Source organism: Orycteropus afer, unplaced genomic scaffold (assembly GCF_000298275.1).
Source record: "Orycteropus afer afer isolate SDZICR_OR568_19922 unplaced genomic scaffold, OryAfe1.0 scaffold00058, whole genome shotgun sequence".
Taxonomy (NCBI): domain Eukaryota; kingdom Metazoa; phylum Chordata; class Mammalia; order Tubulidentata; family Orycteropodidae; genus Orycteropus; species Orycteropus afer.
This window is the reverse complement of record NW_006921645.1, coordinates 10,941,679-10,960,039: the sequence shown is the minus strand read 5'-3', so window position 1 is coordinate 10,960,039 and position 18,361 is coordinate 10,941,679. Positions and strand designations below refer to the sequence as shown.

The window sequence follows — 18,361 nt, the reverse complement described above, 5'->3', positions numbered from 1 at the left end:
AAATTCTTCTGCTAGTTGGGGTTTAGTCCAAATCTGCATCCTTTCCTTCAAGGCTCAGGGGTCCAAGATTATCTTCTGTGTCTGTATTTATTGGTTTCCCTTTTCTTTGTTGAAGAGGGTCTGTGCAATCCTTCTGCCTAGTCCGCCATCTTGCCCCGCCTCTCCGCTTTGTAAATTCTTAAGTGCTGTGGGATAAAGAAGAAGCAGTGGTTCAGGTTGGAGATTCAAACCCACCAGCCACTCCACAGGAGAAAGATGAGGCAATCTATTTCCATGAAGGTTACAACCTTGAAAACCTTATGGGGCAGTTCTGCTCTGTCCTGTAGAGTGACTGTGAGTCAGAATCAACTCAGCAACAGCGGGCTTTGGTGCTGGCATGGAATACAAATGTAGGATATTATTATTTCCCCTTAAATCATCCAGCCCTCTGAAATCCACATCTGTGTGGTGGTTGGTCTTGGGAGTAGCGTAGGTCATCTGTGTTTCCCTCCCTGAGCTTCCCAAGGATGTTCTCCAGAGCTCTGAGGCTCGTGGCCTACAACAGCCCTGCTTCCTCCACTCTGCAGGCCCAGCAGTGTGTGGGTGCTCCATGGTTCTGTTTAATCTCTAGAACATCCCTGTGAAACAGGGTGTAAGACTCTCCACTTACTGGGAATACTGGGGTCAGTCCTCAGAATCAGCCTTGATCAGAGCCCCAATAACAAAAAGTCAGGAATAGTACAGTTTAAAATATTGGGATCTTAAATATGTTTATTTAGAAATAACATAATCCTATTAGGTTTGTTGTCGTTATTTGCCGTCGAGTTGGACCCGACTCATAGTGACCCCTCATTGGGTTTCCGAGGCAGTATCACTATGGAAGTAGATTGCCCAACCTTCTTTCCCAGGAGTGGCTTGTGGGTTTGAACCGCCAGCCTTTTGTTTAGCAGTCAAGTGCCTTAGGCACTACGCTACTAGAGCTCCTAGCTTTAGTGTAGGGAGATATTATTTAGTTTAGACCAAGCATAGGCCAAGTGTTCTAACTATTCACACTTAAGCTAACTTACTTTGTTTGTGTTTTGAATTTAGGTTTTTCAGAAACGAATGGCGGAGTCGGGCTTTCTCACTGAAGGAGAAATGGCCTTGATCTTTGTTAACTGGAAAGAGCTCATCATGTCCAACACCAAGTTGCTGAAGTGAGTCTTGAGCATCACCTATTGTCACACCAGGCACCTCAGCCCCCAGTATTGGGACTTTCAGCAAATTCTCTGCAGGGGACTATTTATTTAACAAAGGAATTTTCAGCTATTTCCTGCTCCCTCAGACTTTGTATTTTATTCTCATTTACTGAAATTCCTTGTCACTGTCAGGCACATAATTATTTAAGAATGTAAAGAAATATAGCAAAGAAAACACTTTGAATAAACAAAGTAAAAATTGAATCATTAAAGAAATAATACATTATTATTTTACACTATAAAATATACTTGAATCTGGAAGCTGGATAGAGTCAGAAGAGAAGTTGCAGTTTATGGCCTAGCTGTAACTGGCTTCTTGGGCAGTTTTGTATGCCCCAGTGTAAAACTCCGTTTCCGAAGTGATTTTCTGTCCCTCAGGCCTGTGAGGACAGACTCCGGGGGAGGCTCTGCAGTCACGGCTCCAGCATCATCTCTGCGCGCCTGGTGCTCAGCGGCTCTCCCAGGGACAGCATGCTTGTTTGACTGCCACATCTGGCCCCTGCAGGCTCTTCTGCCTTCTTCCCCAGTATAGCATGGAAGGTTTCTTCCTTCTTGGCTCAGCTGAGAGCAAGTTAGAATTTTTCAAAAGAAGTTTTGCTAAAAACTAAGGTGAAAGCAAAACAATTCCAAAGGCCTAGGAACCCAAGTCTATAGAGTTCATTTTCTTATTCTTCTCTGTCAGAGTTTGACCCGGGTTGGCTTGGCCTAAGCTGCCGGCTCTTCCTTCTGACGTTTCACTTCTAACACTAGAGGTTTAATTCATTGACTATCACTGCCATTAGTCTTCCATGGTAATCTAGACTTCATTTTCCAAGGACATTCACTTACAAACAGGAAGTGAGAGCTTGTATTGGTTGCAGGGCCTTGCGGGTTCGGAAGAAGACAGGGGGCGAGAAGATGCCCGTGCAGATGATCGGGGACATCCTGGCGGCTGAGCTGGCCCACATGCAGGCTTACATCCGCTTCTGCAGCTGTCAGCTGAATGGGGCAGCCTTGTTACAGCAGAAGACAGATGAAGACACGGACTTTAAAGAATTCTTAAAGGTGATTCCATTCAGGGCCTCACAGAAATCTTTGCTGGCATAGTTGACAGACAGCCCCTTTCTGGCCTCAAAGCAGAGGGTATACTGGCTCAGGGAATCTCAACAAGGGAGAAGGGTATCCCCATGAGTTTACAAAAGAAACAAATATGACAAAGAATGTTCTGATTCCTTTGTGATGTGTTTCACGCTGATCTGATTTGTCTTGGCTCTGGGACATAATTTTGCCCTTCTTAATGGTAGAGAAGTTTTTTTTAAAGCTTACCTTCTTTACTCTGCTACTTTATGCTCCCAGAGAAATATCCAGAAATATCCAGAATTTTTAAGTATTAATTTATATTCAATTTATTCCAGAATGAATCTAAAATAGCATACTTATGTGTATAAAATGCAACAAAATGAAATAAATATTTAAAATAAATGAATGAGTAAAATGAGACAAAAGGAAATGACAGTAGAGAAAGAATGATAACGCCAGGAATTAGGCTAACACATAAAATGTGCCTTGTGGTTCTGTGCATATACTAAAGGTGTGCCACAAATGTCATTGAAGCTTTTCAGAAACCAGTGAGAAGGGGAGGAAGTTATTGGTTCCGTGGTGCCATGTTTGTAAACGAAAAGCAAACATTGATAAGAAAAAGTAAAGCTGCAACTATAGTCAGAAACAGAGCACTATATATAATGAATAACACCCTTCTAGTCATCAGTAAAGGAGCTCTGGTGGTGTAGTGGATAAGGCTTTTGGCAGCCAACTAGAAGGTCAGTGGTTCAAACCCACCAGCCACTCAGTGGAGGGAAAATGGGGCAATCTACTTCCATAAAGATTTACAGCCACAGAAACCCAGTGGGGGTCATTATGAGTTGGAATCAACTCAGTGGCAGTGATTTGAGTCATTAGTAGCTCTGGTGGTGCTACCATTAAGGCATTGGGCTGCTAACCAAAAAGTCAGCAATTCAAGCTGCTCCATGGAGGAAAGATGAGGCGATCTACTTCCATAAAGACTGGTAGCCATGGAAACCCAGTGGGGGTCGCTATGACTTGGAATCGACTTGATAGCTGTGGTTTTTATTGTTTTTAGTCCTCAACAGCATCCTATAGGAGTACAGCAATTAAATCATTTAGAATGTCACATTTTGAGAAGCCATTTTCTTTTGTGTTGTTTGGTAATAGAAACTTTTATTATAACTATTTAAATGGCAAGAGAAATGAAAGGAAAATACATTTTCTTCCTTTTTTTATATTTCTCGTTTTTTTTTTTAACTCATGAAAATACTGTATATCAGGATCTATTTTACAGCCACAACAGTGTACCTTAAATGCAATCACTTTAAAGGAGATTGCATCCTTTTAATATTTTTATTATTAAAAATATATATATATAAACAGATAAAACCAAACCCATTGCCATTGAGTTGATTCTGACTCATAGCAACCCTTGAAGACAGAGTAGAACTACCCCAAGGCTACAAATCTTTACAGAAGCAAACTGCCTCATCCTTCTTCTGGTGGAGCAGCTGGTAGGCTTGAACTGCCAACCTTTTGGTTAGCAGCTGAATGCTTTAACCACTGTGGCACCAGCGATCCTTCTAGCTGTTTAGATAGAGGACAAAAGTTCCAAGAGGAAAATGGAGGAAGCAATAAAAATAAGAGCACAAATGGTATCAATATATCCAAGACTGATATATTGAAAGGAAATAGAACATTGGTGAATCTGATGGAAAATGAGAAAGAAATACAAACAAATGGAAATAAGATACAAAGATATTTCTTAAATTATGACGGTGTATGATTCAAGAGTGCATGCTAATAAGTGAGAAAACATTAATAAAATTTATAATTTTTATTAAAACTACATTAAGAAATAGAATATCTGAAGATACTGTTAACCAAGGAAAAAATTGAGAAAAGCATCCTTAAAGAGGAGCTGGGTTCACTTGAAAGATTTAATAGCAAATTCTTTCCCACTAGAAAGGAGCTCTGGTAGTGTAGTGCCTTAAGGCACTTGACTGCTAACCAGAAGGCTGGTGGTTCAAATCCACCAGCCACTCCTCAGAAGGAAGGTTGAGCAATCTACTTCCTTAGTGATACTGCCTCAGAAACCCAAGGAGGGGTCGCTATGAGTCAAGTCCAACTCAATGGCACATAACAACAACATAAAGAACCAGATTATTCCATATTACAGAAGTTGTTCCAGGTCATATGAAAAAATAGAAAGACCTCCTAGTTCATTCTATAAGGCAAAAGTGATCCAGAACCCAAGGCTTGTTTTTATTAAAAAATGAAATATATATATATATAAAACCTCATATCTTTTACAAATACAATTATTGAAATGCAAATATTTCATTACATACATATTTACTACAATAAAAATAAACTTAAGGTAACAATGAATAAAATTAAACATTACATTAAAACAAGAGTCTATCATAACCAAACAAGATTTTCCCAGGACGTAGCATCATGTCATCATGCGTAGAACAAGTGAGACTGCAGAGTGGGATAACCATGTAGGAATCCAGCTCTATCCAGTCCCATTGTGTGACCCAGGGCAGGTGACCTGGCACATGGGTGCTTGTAGTCCCCCATCTGTGTGCCAGAGATAATCGGAGAATGCTCTTAAACTGCTTTAGCACAGACACTAAGGAGCCCTGGTGATGCAATGGATAAATACCCAGCTGCTAACAGGGAGGGTGGCATTCATCCTTCCCAGTGGCTCCATGGAAGAAAGACCTGTCCTTCTGCTTCTGTGAAGATTACAGCCTAGAAAACCTGATGGGGCAGTTCTGCTGTTTCATGTTGGGTCACTATGAGTCAGAATCGACTCGATGGCACCCAACAACCACAGCACAGAGACGGGCAGACAGTCAACATTCAGTAAATGCTAGTGAAATGTCTTGTCCTCCTGATCATCTCAGAGATGCAGAAATGGCTCAGTGTAAGGCATTGAGGTTGGTGACATCAGTGAGGGACAAGGGAGTTGCCTTAAAAACTAGAAGAAACGGGAAAAAAAAAAGATCATAAAAATAATTAAACATGAGTCAGAATCATTGAATAAATGTAGAATCGTGAGTACGTGTTTTAAAACAATAATAGAATTTAAAAAATAGAAATTTACCTTGGAACGCATAGTAAAAGATTTTTAAAAACTTCATCAATCACAATAATGATCCAGTAACAAAGCCAATGGGATGTCAGATGTCATCACAATTAGAACAATAGTAAAAATAAGAATAGTTTATACTTTCATAACAAAAGGCATGGTATTGATTGGTTACATTAAAATACAAAATCTAACAACAAGCTGTTCTCTTAAAGGTTACTTAACAAGAATGACTCAGAAAATACAGAAATAAAAGCTTGAAGATGCTTGTTATACTCACATATATAGATGTTGTTGTTTTGTTAGTTGCCATTAAGTCTATATTCAAAAACAAAAGGAGGGGGTAGTTTTAGTATCCAACAGTAGGGAAATGCTTAGGTAAATTATAGTAATGTATATTTCAGTCATTAAAAATGATCATCCTAGAGTACTAACAAGGAGCTCTGATGACACAGTGGCATTTGACTGCTAACCAGAAGGTTGGTGGTTCAAACCCACCAGCCACTCCACAGAAGGAAGACTGAGCAGTGTACTTCTGTAAAGATTTACCACCTCAGAAACCCAAAGGGGGTCACTATGAGTTGGAATTGACTCCATGGCAGTGGTTTTGGTTTGAGAGTACTAGCACTCTAGTCAGGTCCTGTACTAGTATTAGAAACTCACATTAAAAGATTGGTCCTTGGCCTCATGGAGTTAACCTGGTGGGGACAGAAACACCTAAAACATGAGACCTCTACCCACAACACCCAGTTCATATGTAATGTTATGGTAAAGGTAGTCGTACCAGTTGCTATTGAGTTGATTCCAACACATGGCAACCCCATGTCAGAGTAGAACTGTGCTCCACAGGGTTTTCAATGGCTGCTTTCTCAGAAGTTGATCACCAGGCCTTTCTTCTGAGGATCCTTTGGGTGGACTCAAACCTCCAACATTTTGGTCAACAGTTGAGTGTGTTAACCATTTGCACACCAAGGGAATCCATGATAAAGATAGATACAGATTAATATGGGAGTACAGAGAAGGACTGCTAAAAGGGAGGGATGGTGTTAAGGACGGGGAGAACCTGGAGAAGGGGAATTGTAATCTGAGTCGTCAGAGGTGAGTATGAATTAGCCAAGTAAAGAAAGAGCACAAGAGACAGTATGTGCAAAGGCCAACACATTCACCGCCTGGCACATGGCAGGTGCTCAGTGAATAGGAGCAATTGTTACTAGTAAAGTAGGGACAGTGGGGGTGCAGAGTGTGGGAAACCAAGAGCTATTTAGGAAACAGATTGGAGTCCATGACTTCTAAGTCTGTGTGTGTGGATAAGTATGTGGATGCAGAAGAGTTCTGCCAACTCAGATGGGGTAGTTGCAGACAAGCTGGCTTTTGCAAGGGAAGATGAGCAGTTCATATGTTGAGATTAAGGGGGAAAGTATTGTGGCAATACTCTGCACAGGTTTGTGTGGGAGGAGAGTATTTGGCAAGTCTAGAGCTCTAGAAAAGGTCGGGGCTACAGACACTGTGACTCAGCAGCAAAGAATATTGGGCAGCACCTACAGTTAAGAGTGGGCAGAGATCGCCTGGAACAACAGAGGAAGAAGGAGAGTCAGGAACAGGAGGAGGATGTGGAATGTGTGGCTAACTGTCTCCATGAACAGTTGCCTCTTTTGCCATGAGACCAGCAGAACTGGAAGGTGCTCGGCTATCATTACTAAACATTTTGATCTAAGTTTCCATAGAAGAATCTTAATTAAAAAACAGGAAATGCAGAACCGAATTTCAAATTCTCGTGGACTTTAGACTTTCTGGAGCCCTGGAGGGGAGACGAACCCCTGAAACTGTTGCTGTGAGATAGTATTTAAACTCTAAACCAAAACCATCCCCTCGAGTTTTCTTAAAATCGAAAAATAGTGTAGCTTATCTTATAGAAAAGTTCTGCCTTGAGCATTATGCCGTTTTAAGAACTACCTGGATGGGATCAGTTAACAACAGCCACTTGAAAGATTGTATAGGAACCTAACACGGCAGTGAGTTTTCATTAACGAGGGAGGAACAAGTCAGAAGAGCACCGTGAGAATGGCTGCAAACCTGAAGGGTGTAATCCATGTCACTGAACTGTACATGGAGGAACTGTTGACTTGGTGTGTGTTTTGCTGTGTATATTCTCAACAACAACAAAATAAATAAAATTAAAAGAAACAAAAGAGAGGAAGAGACAGAGTAGACAGAGGTGAAGAGTATAGTGAAGAAGGCTGGGCAGGCCAGAGGGCTGGGAAGAAAGACACCAGGAGAGTGATACATAGAAGTAAGAGGGTCCGTGGTCATTGCTTATGCCGGGGAAAGCTGTAAGAAGGACCTGAAAAGCATCCACTGGGTTTGGCACTTAGGTGAGATATTCTACTATTAACTTCACTCCTGTCATTTTGGATCCTGAGTTATTAAAAGAAATTAGAAATCTGAAAAGTGGTTGAAGTGAGGAGTATGGTTTTAGTTGGGGATGTAATTCCTTCACAAGCCTCTCGATTGCTTTTGCAGAAGCTGGCATCTGACCCTCGATGTAAAGGGATGCCCCTGTCCAGCTTCCTGCTGAAGCCCATGCAGAGGCTCACCCGCTACCCTCTCCTCATCAGAAGTGTGAGTACTCAGAATGGGGAAGCCACATGTGTCTTAGAAGCAGGACTCTTTGTGGTTCACAGACGCCAAATACTCATGGAAGTGGCTGGATGCTCACAGTGGCCAGATGGGGAGTCCCTGAGTAGCCAGCCCGTCCAGAGCCAGAGCGTGGCTCTGCAGAAATGAACCTACTGCTGATGGACCAGGGACACATGGACATGGAATTGGGGGAGGGAGTGCAGTGTGCTCTGAAGGACTGAATCCTTGCAGCAGGCAAATAAAAGAGGGATCCCATGTCACCTGGGTAACCTATCATCCTCTCTTCTAGGAAACTCCTCTGGCCACACAGAGTCTTTCTGCTGCTTGTTGAGGCAGGGGAAGGCCTCTGCTTATGGAGCCATCTTGAGCCCCAGGGTTGGGCAGATCAACCATTAGCATAACTTTTATTCCAATCTCAACTGGACACCTCTCCCTAGATGTCCAACCCAGTGTAGGGTCTCCAACTCAGCATATCCTGAACAGATCTCATCCTTGTGCCATCCATGTGCCCCACTCCAACTTGCAGACTAAACATTCCTTCTAAGATTCTACTCATCTTCCTTTTTGATGGAAGCAATATGAGTCACTTAAATCGGTGATGTGTTCTAAGGAGAAGGCAGACTCTACAAGGGATTATTCCACCAATAGTAATCAATATGATGTTGATGGTCTTACAGAGAACAGTAGGAATAACATAAGACGACGCAGGAACCATGAGGTTCTTACCATGTGTCGTGAGTAGAGCCAATCACTGCAACAGGTGGAAGTGGAAAAACAAAAGATTTATCGAGTATTAATACCCAAGAAGACAGATGGGATCGCTTCTCTAAAAAGACTGTCTCCCCAAGCAAAGGGGTAAACGTGATTATAGAGAGAGTGGAAAGAGGGTTAAAGAACTCTTGGATCACCAGGAATGTCTATTCTTCTTTATCTTGGTTGTTCCAGACTCAGTGTTCTCTTCTTAGGATCCTCCATAAACCATACCTCTTGGCTGAAACAAGCTATGGGATAAGGTCATACTCAAAAGAATGTATAAGCAAAAAAAAAAAAAAAAAATCTAAAGAACTCAGCGTCCTTGAAGAGGTCAGCTATTCTGTTTACTTAAAAGGAAGGAAAAATAGCAAGTTAGAGTATAATTAAAGATTATTTTAATCATTGCTGCTAGTTTGTTAAAGTTCTGCAATTTTCAGCAAGGGGCCTCTTCAGCCTTCCATAGACTGTTGCTTTTATTGATTATTTCCTAATCTCTGGTCTTACACTATATAAACTCCATATAGACCTCATGTTATAGAGGCTTATACCAAACCAACTCATCAATGCAGGTCGGTCCACAGTCCCTTATCTGAAACCTTTGGAGCCAGATGTGTTTCAAAATTCAGAATATAACTGAAATACTATATATTATACAACACTCCCAATGGGGAATGGGGCAGCACCTATAATCTAATCAAACACATTAATGTTTCTATAGTGTAATATATGAATAAGTAGAATAAAGACTATAAATAACATCTCTTCGGTTTAGGTCAGGTTTTGCCACCAAATGAGTGCTGAAAAGAAACTTGGGATCTCAGGGCTAGTTTGCATTTGGAATTGTAAATAAAGGACCTGTGCAACTGGAATGAATAGTCGGAGCAGAAGTAGTCCATTGGTGGAGCTAGTTTCTGGAGGAACCACACACAGTTATATTCTGGCTTCTGTATTTTTACATTTGTAGTGTTCATGGTTTGAAATCACTTTAGAACAAACTGAATGAGTTTTACTGCAGGCTGATGATGTGATTTTATTGTTTGTCCTGAGACAGGGGATTCATTGCTTTCATCAGATTGTTCAGAAGGATAAGTGACCCCAAAAAATGTTATGAGCCATTGCTATTCAGTAAATTAACACACTTTTCAAAATGGCAGCCAGCTTCCATTGGAGGGTATATTGTGTAAATTACTGTGGGAAAACAACCGTTTAATACTGAAAGCCCATTACCAGGATCCAGTCAGAGAACAACCGGAAACCCACAAATTTCAGGGCAGCGAGTCCCTTTAGCACTTTTCACACCCTGTTGTAACTGTAACCTGTACTTCTCAAGGGCAGAAACTGTTGTCTTCTTGATCGTTACATTTCCAGTGCCTCACATAGTACCTGGCACATCATGTTGTTGTTGTGTGCCACTGAGTTGATTCTGACTCATAAAGACCTGTGTGACAGAGAAGAACTGCCCTATTGAGTTTCCCAGGCTGTAGTCTATACAGGAGTAGAATGCCAGATCTTTTCTCCCGTGGAATGACGAGTGGGTTCAAACCACTGCCCTCTCAACAACTGAGCATTTAACCACTGTGACACCAGGCTCCTTTAGCACATCCAAGGCATTTAGGTAGACAAATGGTTGGGTGGTTTGGTGAGTGAAAGAAACAGTATGTCCCATGTGATGCAGGCCCACTCTTTTCAGATTCTGGAGAACACCCCGGAGAGCCACATAGACCATTCCTCCCTAAAGCTGGCCCTGGAGCAGGCCGAGGAGCTTTGTTCTCAAGTGAATGAGGGAGTCCGGGAGAAAGAAAATTCAGACCGGCTGGAATGGATCCAGGCACATGTTCAGTGTGAAGGTCTGGCTGAGGTGAGGCCATGGTTTAGGGCTGAAGCCACCAGGGCAGGTTCTGTGAGGGAGCTGTGTTGGACCTTCCCCTGATGTGGACAATCTGTGTGATTTTATTGTTTGTCCTGAGACAGGGGATTCATTGCTTTCATCAGATTGTTCAGAAGGATAAGTGACCCCAAAAAATGTTATGAGCCATTGCTATTCAGTAAATTAACACACTTTTCAAAATGGCAGCCAGCTTCCACTGGAGGGTATATTGTGGTATATCAGCCATGTGGACCTACCATCCTGCCCTGACTAAGACACTTCTCCTTGGAGTGTCATCTTCCTCTCTAGTAAAGAAAGGAGATTTGCTATTTTTGTTTTGAGTTCTTGGAATTCAGCTAGTAGAATCTGTATACTGTGAATGTAAGTAACCATTTTCACTGGGCCAATTTGAAATCTTATGAGAAAGAAGTGTAAGGACCTCTTGTGTAAAGGTGAATAATTCCACAGACTGATTTACAGCCACAATCCCAACTAGAAAATTCTAACAGGGTTCCCTCAGATCCAGGGCACTGGCCTCTCACAGGGGTCTGGCATGGTTTGTACCAGGGCTTCTAGTTTCCAGGACTTATAAAGTGGCAGTTTCTTTCTCTTTAAGCAACTTATTTTCAACTCCCTGACCAACTGCTTGGGGCCACGGAAGCTTCTACACAGTGGGAAATTGTATAAGACCAAAAGCAATAAGGAACTGCATGGATTCCTCTTCAATGACTTCCTGCTTCTTACTTACATGGTCAAGCAGTTTGCTGTTTCCTCAGGCTCTGAGAAGCTTTTCAGCTCTAAATCCAACACACAATTCAAAATGTATAAGATGGTGAGTATCGCCTTTCCAGCAGTAGCATCAGGGGCATAACAAGATTTTGACTTAATTTTAAGGACTTTCTTCCGGAAGACCAAGCCTTCCCTGTCCTCATGGGACCCTCCTCACTTGTTTCCAGATGAATCATGCTTCCCACCATCCATGTTCGCTTCAGTTCCTCTCTCACTTCCCAAGGGAACGAGCCCAGTGCTGGGCTTCCGCTGCCCTCTGATGGCCGTGGGCTGGGAGCCCAGCTTTGGGTTCTGGCTCCCTCCTAGTACAGAATTTTGTGTGTGCCCATGTCTGAGGGGTCTGTTTGAAATCCCTCAGTGAACAATGCAATCTAGAGATTCTGAGTCACAGATGTGTATGAAACCCCACCTCTGTCCACATTCCATATCAGGTCTCTCTGGGAAACCAAACCTGAAGCCAAGTGGCAAGGGTCAGTGTGCAGAGGTGAAACCCTGCCACATCTGTAGGGTGGACACTCAGGGCTCCTTGGCCTCACCTCCAAGTAACACCCAATCTGCCTGGATATTGACTCTTACAAAATGGAGGCAGTTCCTTTTTCCTATGTGAAAGATCATAGAAGCTGGACCCCTTAGTGAGGCTTTCCCGAACAAACAACTCTGACTCAGGGCACAGGTAAGTGGAGGGTTCTGGCCCATCTCACAGCCTGTGTTTTGGCCCTAATTCTTTCAGCCCATTTTCCTGAATGAAGTCTTGGTGAAACTGCCCACAGACCCTTCCAGCGATGAGCCTGTCTTCCACATTTCTCATATTGATCGGGTCTACACCCTGCGAACAGACAACATTAACGAGAGGTCAGTCCTGACCATGTGTGACCTGCCTTGAAATCTAGAACTCCTAGACATCTCCCTCTGGTATAATAGACCTCACATCCTATTCTATAGCCTCAACCTCTCTTAACAAGTCATCTCCATTCCCACTGACAGGACTTGCTTAGATGCCCTGGATCACCCCTTCTAACACATTTCCTGCTTCAGTCTCTCCTTAGGCCGCTCCCTGTCTTCCTAAAGGGCAGGTCAAACCACTTCACTCTCCTACTAAAATCCCACAGGGGCTGCCCACTGCCCTTGGGAGAAAACACCAATCCTATCCTGGTTTTCTAGGGCCCCCTGGCACCACTGCAGTCTCAGTCTCATCCCTTTGCCCACAAGACCTGTGCTTCCCAAGAGCAGCCCGCCAGTGGCTCTGGGGTAGGACACTCTCTCCCCTGGCTGGCTGGCCAGCCCTGCCTCCTTCAGGGCACCCCAGTGCGGCCTCCTCCACGCCCACAGTTCTCTGTGTACTGGAACCACTCATGCTGAATGGTCACTAGGGACTAACCACATCTTCTGTCTCTGTGTCCCCAGCACTTTGCAGGAGTCTGGTGTTTTGTAAGCAGTCCAGAAATTCCCTTAGACATCCTCGACTCAACCCTCAATTAGCTATCAAGTTCTCCAGGCGAATTAATATTAGGTTTGTGGTTGGGAAGTACACTTTTTAAAGCTGAGGTTAGCAAAAGGGAGAAAGCCACGAGGGTGCCAGGTGGAACCGCCAGAGGCCTGTGAACGCCGCCCAATGGCCATGTTCTCTTCTCCCTCAGGACGGCCTGGGTCCAGAAGATCAAAGCCGCCTCTGAGCAGTACATTGACACTGAAAAGAAGAAACGAGAGAAAGCGTATCAAGGTACTCGATGCCCTTGAGCATTAGAACTGGCCCTAGCAGGGACCTGGGGGTGGGAGTAGGTCCTGAGTAGAGGGTGGCCAGTATACTGCCGGCCTCAACCCTCTGCTCTGGGTGAATTCGGGATGGACCTGAAAGACAACTTGCTTTGGGATCAGTTGACAGCAAAACAGGTTCTGCCTGCCCCTAGTTGTGTCACACCTCCTGTGGGCCTAGCCAACACACAGAGATGCGGATGTCATCCAGTGTACGCTGCAGCCTCCCTTCTTTCTGTCAGTCTTGATCCCTCCTCCTTCACCACTAGTTCTTCACTCCTATTTCACCTCAAGCTCCCTGCACCTGGTGGCAGGTAATCGAGTCTTCTGCCAGCTGGGACCTATAATACCTGAATCATTCTTTCTTCATCTCCCCTCCTAGTTTTGCTTCCTCCCATTGCACCCCAGGAGTTCTGTCCTTGCCTGAACAGTCTCTTCACCTCACCCTCTCAGCTCTTTCCCTGGGGACCTCTTCTCATCCTAGTTTCAGTTGTCTCAGCTGAGCTGCTCTCTCCCAACCCACCACACTTGAGCCAGCCACTCTCTAGACACACCTGCTCAACTTCTACTCTGGGGCCTGCTACCATCTCAGATTGGCATTCTCCAAATGGGATCAGTTGTCTTCCTTCTAGAACTAGCTCTTCCTCCTGAGAATCTCTGTGGATGACAGGATTGTCCATGGCCACCCAAACTGAGCACGTGCTTTTGACCCCCTCACATGCCCCAGTTACATACATCATTGCCTACCTGGTGACACAGCCCAGTTTAGACCTTCTAGTCTCCCATCCGCGGTTCCTTAATGGTACTCCCCTCCCGTAACACCTCTCCCTCCACCACCTACCCTTTTCATTTCTGGAGTATTCTGTTTACAGGGTTGCTCTCAGTACACCCCTCCCTGCATAAACGTCTTCCCTATTAACTCCCGAATTAAGGACAAATTTCTTAGCCCAGGACTCGGGGTCCATCCACAATATTCCCTGTTCCCCAGCCCTGTTCCCCACTGTTTCCAGTGTCTACCCTTACACTACTGCCTAATTCAACACCTCATTGTTTCCTAACCATGCCTTCATGCTGCCCTGCCATCTGAAATTCTCTGTTATTGTTAGGTGCCGTTGAGTCAGCACCAACTCATAGTGACCCTCTGTACAACAGAATGAAACACTGTTCAGTCCTGTGCCAGCCTCACAATCATTGCTGTGTTTGAGCCCGTTGTTGCAGCCACTGTGTCTATCCATGTTGTTGAGGGTCTTCCTCTTTTTCACTGAGTCTCTATTTTACCCATAACAATGTCCCTCCTGATGACGTGTCCAAAGTACAAGAGATGAAGTCTTGCCATCCTCGCTTTTAAGGAGCATTCTGGCTATTCTTCTTCCAAGACCGATTTGTTCTTATAGCAAAAACACAACCGAACTCACTGCCATGGAGTCAGATCCGACTCATAGCGACCCCTCCTTGGGGTTAGAAGTAGATTGCCCAACCTTCCTTGGGGAAGGTTGTGGCTGGTGGGTTTGAACCGCCAGCCATCTGGTTAGCAGTCATATGCCTTAGGCACTATGCTACCAGAGCTCCTATTCTTATAGGAGACCATGGTATATTGAATTTCTCCACCAGCACCAGAATTCAAAAGCATTGATTCTTCCTCAGCTTGCCTTATTCATTCTCCAGCTTTCACATGCATGTGTGCTATTGAAAATATCATGGTTTAGGTCAGGTGTACCTTAGTCTTCAAAGAGATGTCTTTGCTCTTAACCACTTTAAAGAGATCTTTTGCAGCAGATTTGCTCAATGCAATACATTGTTTGATTTCTTGACTGCTGCTTCCATGGGCATTGATTGTGGATCCAAGTAAAATTAAATCCCTGACAACTTCATTTCCCCCCCCCCATTATCATGATGTTGCTTATTGTTCCAGTTGAGAGGATTTTTTTTCTTTATGTTGAGCTATAATCCATACTGCAGGCCATGGTCTTTGATCTTCATCAGTCAGTGCTTCAAGTCCTCTTCCCTTTTAGCAGGCAGGTTGTGTCATCTGCATATCGCAGGTTATTAATGAGTCTTTTCCAGTCCTGATGCTGTGTTCTTCATGTAGTCCAGGTTCTTGGATTATTTGCTCAGCATACAGATTGCAAAGTATGGTGAAAGGATAACCCTGACACACACCTCTCCTGATTTTAAACCACACAGTTTCCCCTTGTTCTATTTGAACAACTGCTTTTTGTCTATGTACAGGTTCCTCGTGAGCACAATTAAGTGTGCTGGAATTCCCATTCTTTACCATGTTATTCATAGTTTGTTATGGTCCATATAGTCAAATGCCTTTGCATAATGAATAAAAGACAAATAAACACCTTTCTGGTTTTCTCTGATTTCAGCCAAGATCCATCTGACATCAGCAATGTCATCCCTTATTGCACATTCTCTTCTAAATCTGGCTTGACTTCCTGGCAGTTCCTACACTGCTACAACCATTTTTTAATTACCTTTAGCAGAATTTTGTGTGTGTGTGTGAGAGAGATTTGGGTGAAAGTTTACAGAGCAAATTCACTTTCCATACAGCAGTTCACATACACTTTGTCTCATGACATTGACTACAATTTCCCACAATATAACAGCTCCCCCCCCACTTCCTCCCCATAGTTACCTCTTCCCTGTGTCCTTCCCTCCATGCACTCCTGCCCCCTGAGCTGTCTCCCTGTGCAAACACAACCCTTCTATTCTCCCATGATTGATCTCTCCAAGGAGTGTATCTACCTAATGTATATGTTCAGCTCATATGCCTGTCTTTTGCTTGGCTGGAAACCACAGGAGTGGGTTCAGTTCCAAACCTGAAGGGCAGTTAGTGGCCATAGACTAAGTGAACCACCAGGCTCTATCAGACCAGCAAACCTGGTCCATTTTTTTTTTTTTCCAAATGATTTTGAGTTTTGTTCCACATTGTTTTCCCTCTCTATCCAGGATCTCCTACACAGATCCCCCTTCTGAGTGGTTGACAGTAGTAGCCAGGCACCATCTAGTCCTTCTGGTCTCATAAGTCGTATAGGCTGAGGATCACGTAGTGTACCAGTCACTTGGACTAATTGTTTCCATGAATCTTTGGTTGTCTTCATTCTTCTTTGCTCTAGATGAGGAAAGAGCCATCATTGTATCTACATGGCTGCTTGCAAGCTTTTAAGATCCCAGTCACTACTCACCAAAGTAGGATGTGGAACAATGTTTTTTGTAGGATGTTATGCCAGTTGAACTTGATGTCCTCTACAACTATGGTCCCGAGCCCACAGGTTCAACTACTCACTCCCTCTGGGTAGCTGGCTGTGGCCAAAAAGTGACTACAACCTTGTCCCTTGTCAGCACAAGGTATATAGTTAGGTACTATATACCTGGGAATTCTTATGGAACATACCAATACACTTGTAGAAACATTGTCTGCCAACCCTATACATGGTCTTGGGCACACTTCCCCCTGCATAGACTCACCTAATAGTTCAGCCTGGCTACCCATCTATCCACCCGTATATCCATGTTTGCCTTCACTGACAACACAGTACTGTATGTACAAAAGGGTTGTACATCTTTGTTGTCTGTATCTCCCATGTACCTCTCTATATCTTCCTCTTCCTCAGTGCCACCATGTTGATCACTAATGTTTGGTACATTGCCCTTCTCTTCACCCAAATCAATACTTGTCTCTACCTATCTAACAGTGTTCCCTACCTTACCCTCCCACCCCTGGTAACCAACAAAGAAAATTTCCTTCCATGTATAAACCTTTCCTTGACTTTTTACAATAATGGACTAATATAATATTTATCCTTCTGTGATTGACTTATTCCACTCAGCATAATGTCCTCCAAGTTCATCCATGTTATGTGGTGTTTTTCCAATTCTGCATTATTCTTTACGGTTGCATAGTATTCTATTGTGTGTATGTACCATAGTTTGGTTATCCATTCCTCAGTTGATGGACACCTACTTTGTTTCCATCTTTTGGCTATTGGAAATAGTGCTACGATGAACATGGGTGTTCATATGTCTGTTCTTGTCCTGAGTCTCATTTCTTTAGGATATATACCTAGTAATGGAATGGCTGGTCGAATGGTATTTCTAATTCTGATTTTAAGGAATCACCATACTGCTTTCCACAGTGGTTGTACCATTTTACAGTCCCACCAGCAGTGTATGAGAGTCCTAATCTCTCCACAACCTCGCCAGTATTTGTTATTTTCTGTTTGTTGAACTTTAGAAGAATTTTGAAATGCTGTACACCAGGTCAAAATTCTTCCAATTCTTCAGCACCCAAGTCACACATTGCTTTCTCTCATGATACCTTCCCTGAGGCCTAGCCAGCCACAGATTCTCCCTGGAGCCCTTATTCTTCCAGACTCTGTTAATGTGCTTTCATTTTTATTCTGCTATTGCTTCTACTCAATTCCCTGAGCCCCTTCTTTTCTCCCTTAACAGATCATACACTTCCTGGATGCCCTTGCATCCCCTGCAGGGCCCAATGTGTGTCTCGCATCCATGGCCTCTACCAGTGGTTGCAGATCATCCGCTTGCTCAGTGTCACTACAACAGTCATTGTAAAGCACCTGTCCCATGTGGGTCTCTGAGCAGAACTATCGCAGCTCCTGTGAATGCCAAGCCCAGCTTCTCTGTCCCCTCTCCAGCAGTGCCCTGTGGACCTGCCTGCCAGCCTCTTCTTTACCCAACCAAGCCAGCCCCTTGCCTCTACCTCCTGAACCCCTCCCAGGTGCCACCTCCATGCAGCCTTCCTTCCCTGGCCAGTCCTCACACTCATGTCCCTGGCTGCTGTAGTTGTAGCTCTTTATATAGTGGTTCTTTTTTTTTTTTTTCTTTTTAATTTTACTGAGTTTTTGGTAAAAGTTTACACAGCAGGTTAGGTTCCCAATTGACAATTTCCATACAGATTGTTAAGTGATGTTACAATTATCACAATGTGTCAACATTCTCTTCAATTGTGTTCTATTTGTTCCATGTCTAGTATTCTCATTTTCCTGCCCCTTTATCTTCTCATCTTTGCTCTTGGATAATTGTTGATCTTTAGTTCTCGTACTGATGGTTTTTAAATAGGGCACTGATCTTACAGATAATATCCTTTATTTTGTGTGCTACTCTAATTCACGGGAGCTCTGGTAGCGTAGTGCCTAAGGCACTTGACTGCTAACCAGAAGGCTGGTGGTTCAA

At 43.5% G+C, this 18,361-nt stretch overlaps 1 protein-coding gene across 1 annotated transcript in view; it reads left to right on the top strand.

Annotated features, from left to right (window-relative positions):
* Positions 1 to 18,361, top strand: part of ITSN2 (intersectin 2) — a 158,468-nt gene that overhangs the window by 136,908 nt on the left and 3,199 nt on the right. Inside the window, exons 29-35 of the mRNA XM_007939272.2 lie at positions 1,069 to 1,175; positions 2,078 to 2,261; positions 7,882 to 7,980; positions 10,442 to 10,609; positions 11,235 to 11,450; positions 12,138 to 12,259; positions 13,045 to 13,127. Of these exons, the coding sequence (XP_007937463.2) occupies positions 1,069 to 1,175; positions 2,078 to 2,261; positions 7,882 to 7,980; positions 10,442 to 10,609; positions 11,235 to 11,450; positions 12,138 to 12,259; positions 13,045 to 13,127 (979 nt within the window). The remainder of the gene's footprint in view (positions 1 to 1,068; positions 1,176 to 2,077; positions 2,262 to 7,881; positions 7,981 to 10,441; positions 10,610 to 11,234; positions 11,451 to 12,137; positions 12,260 to 13,044; positions 13,128 to 18,361) is intronic.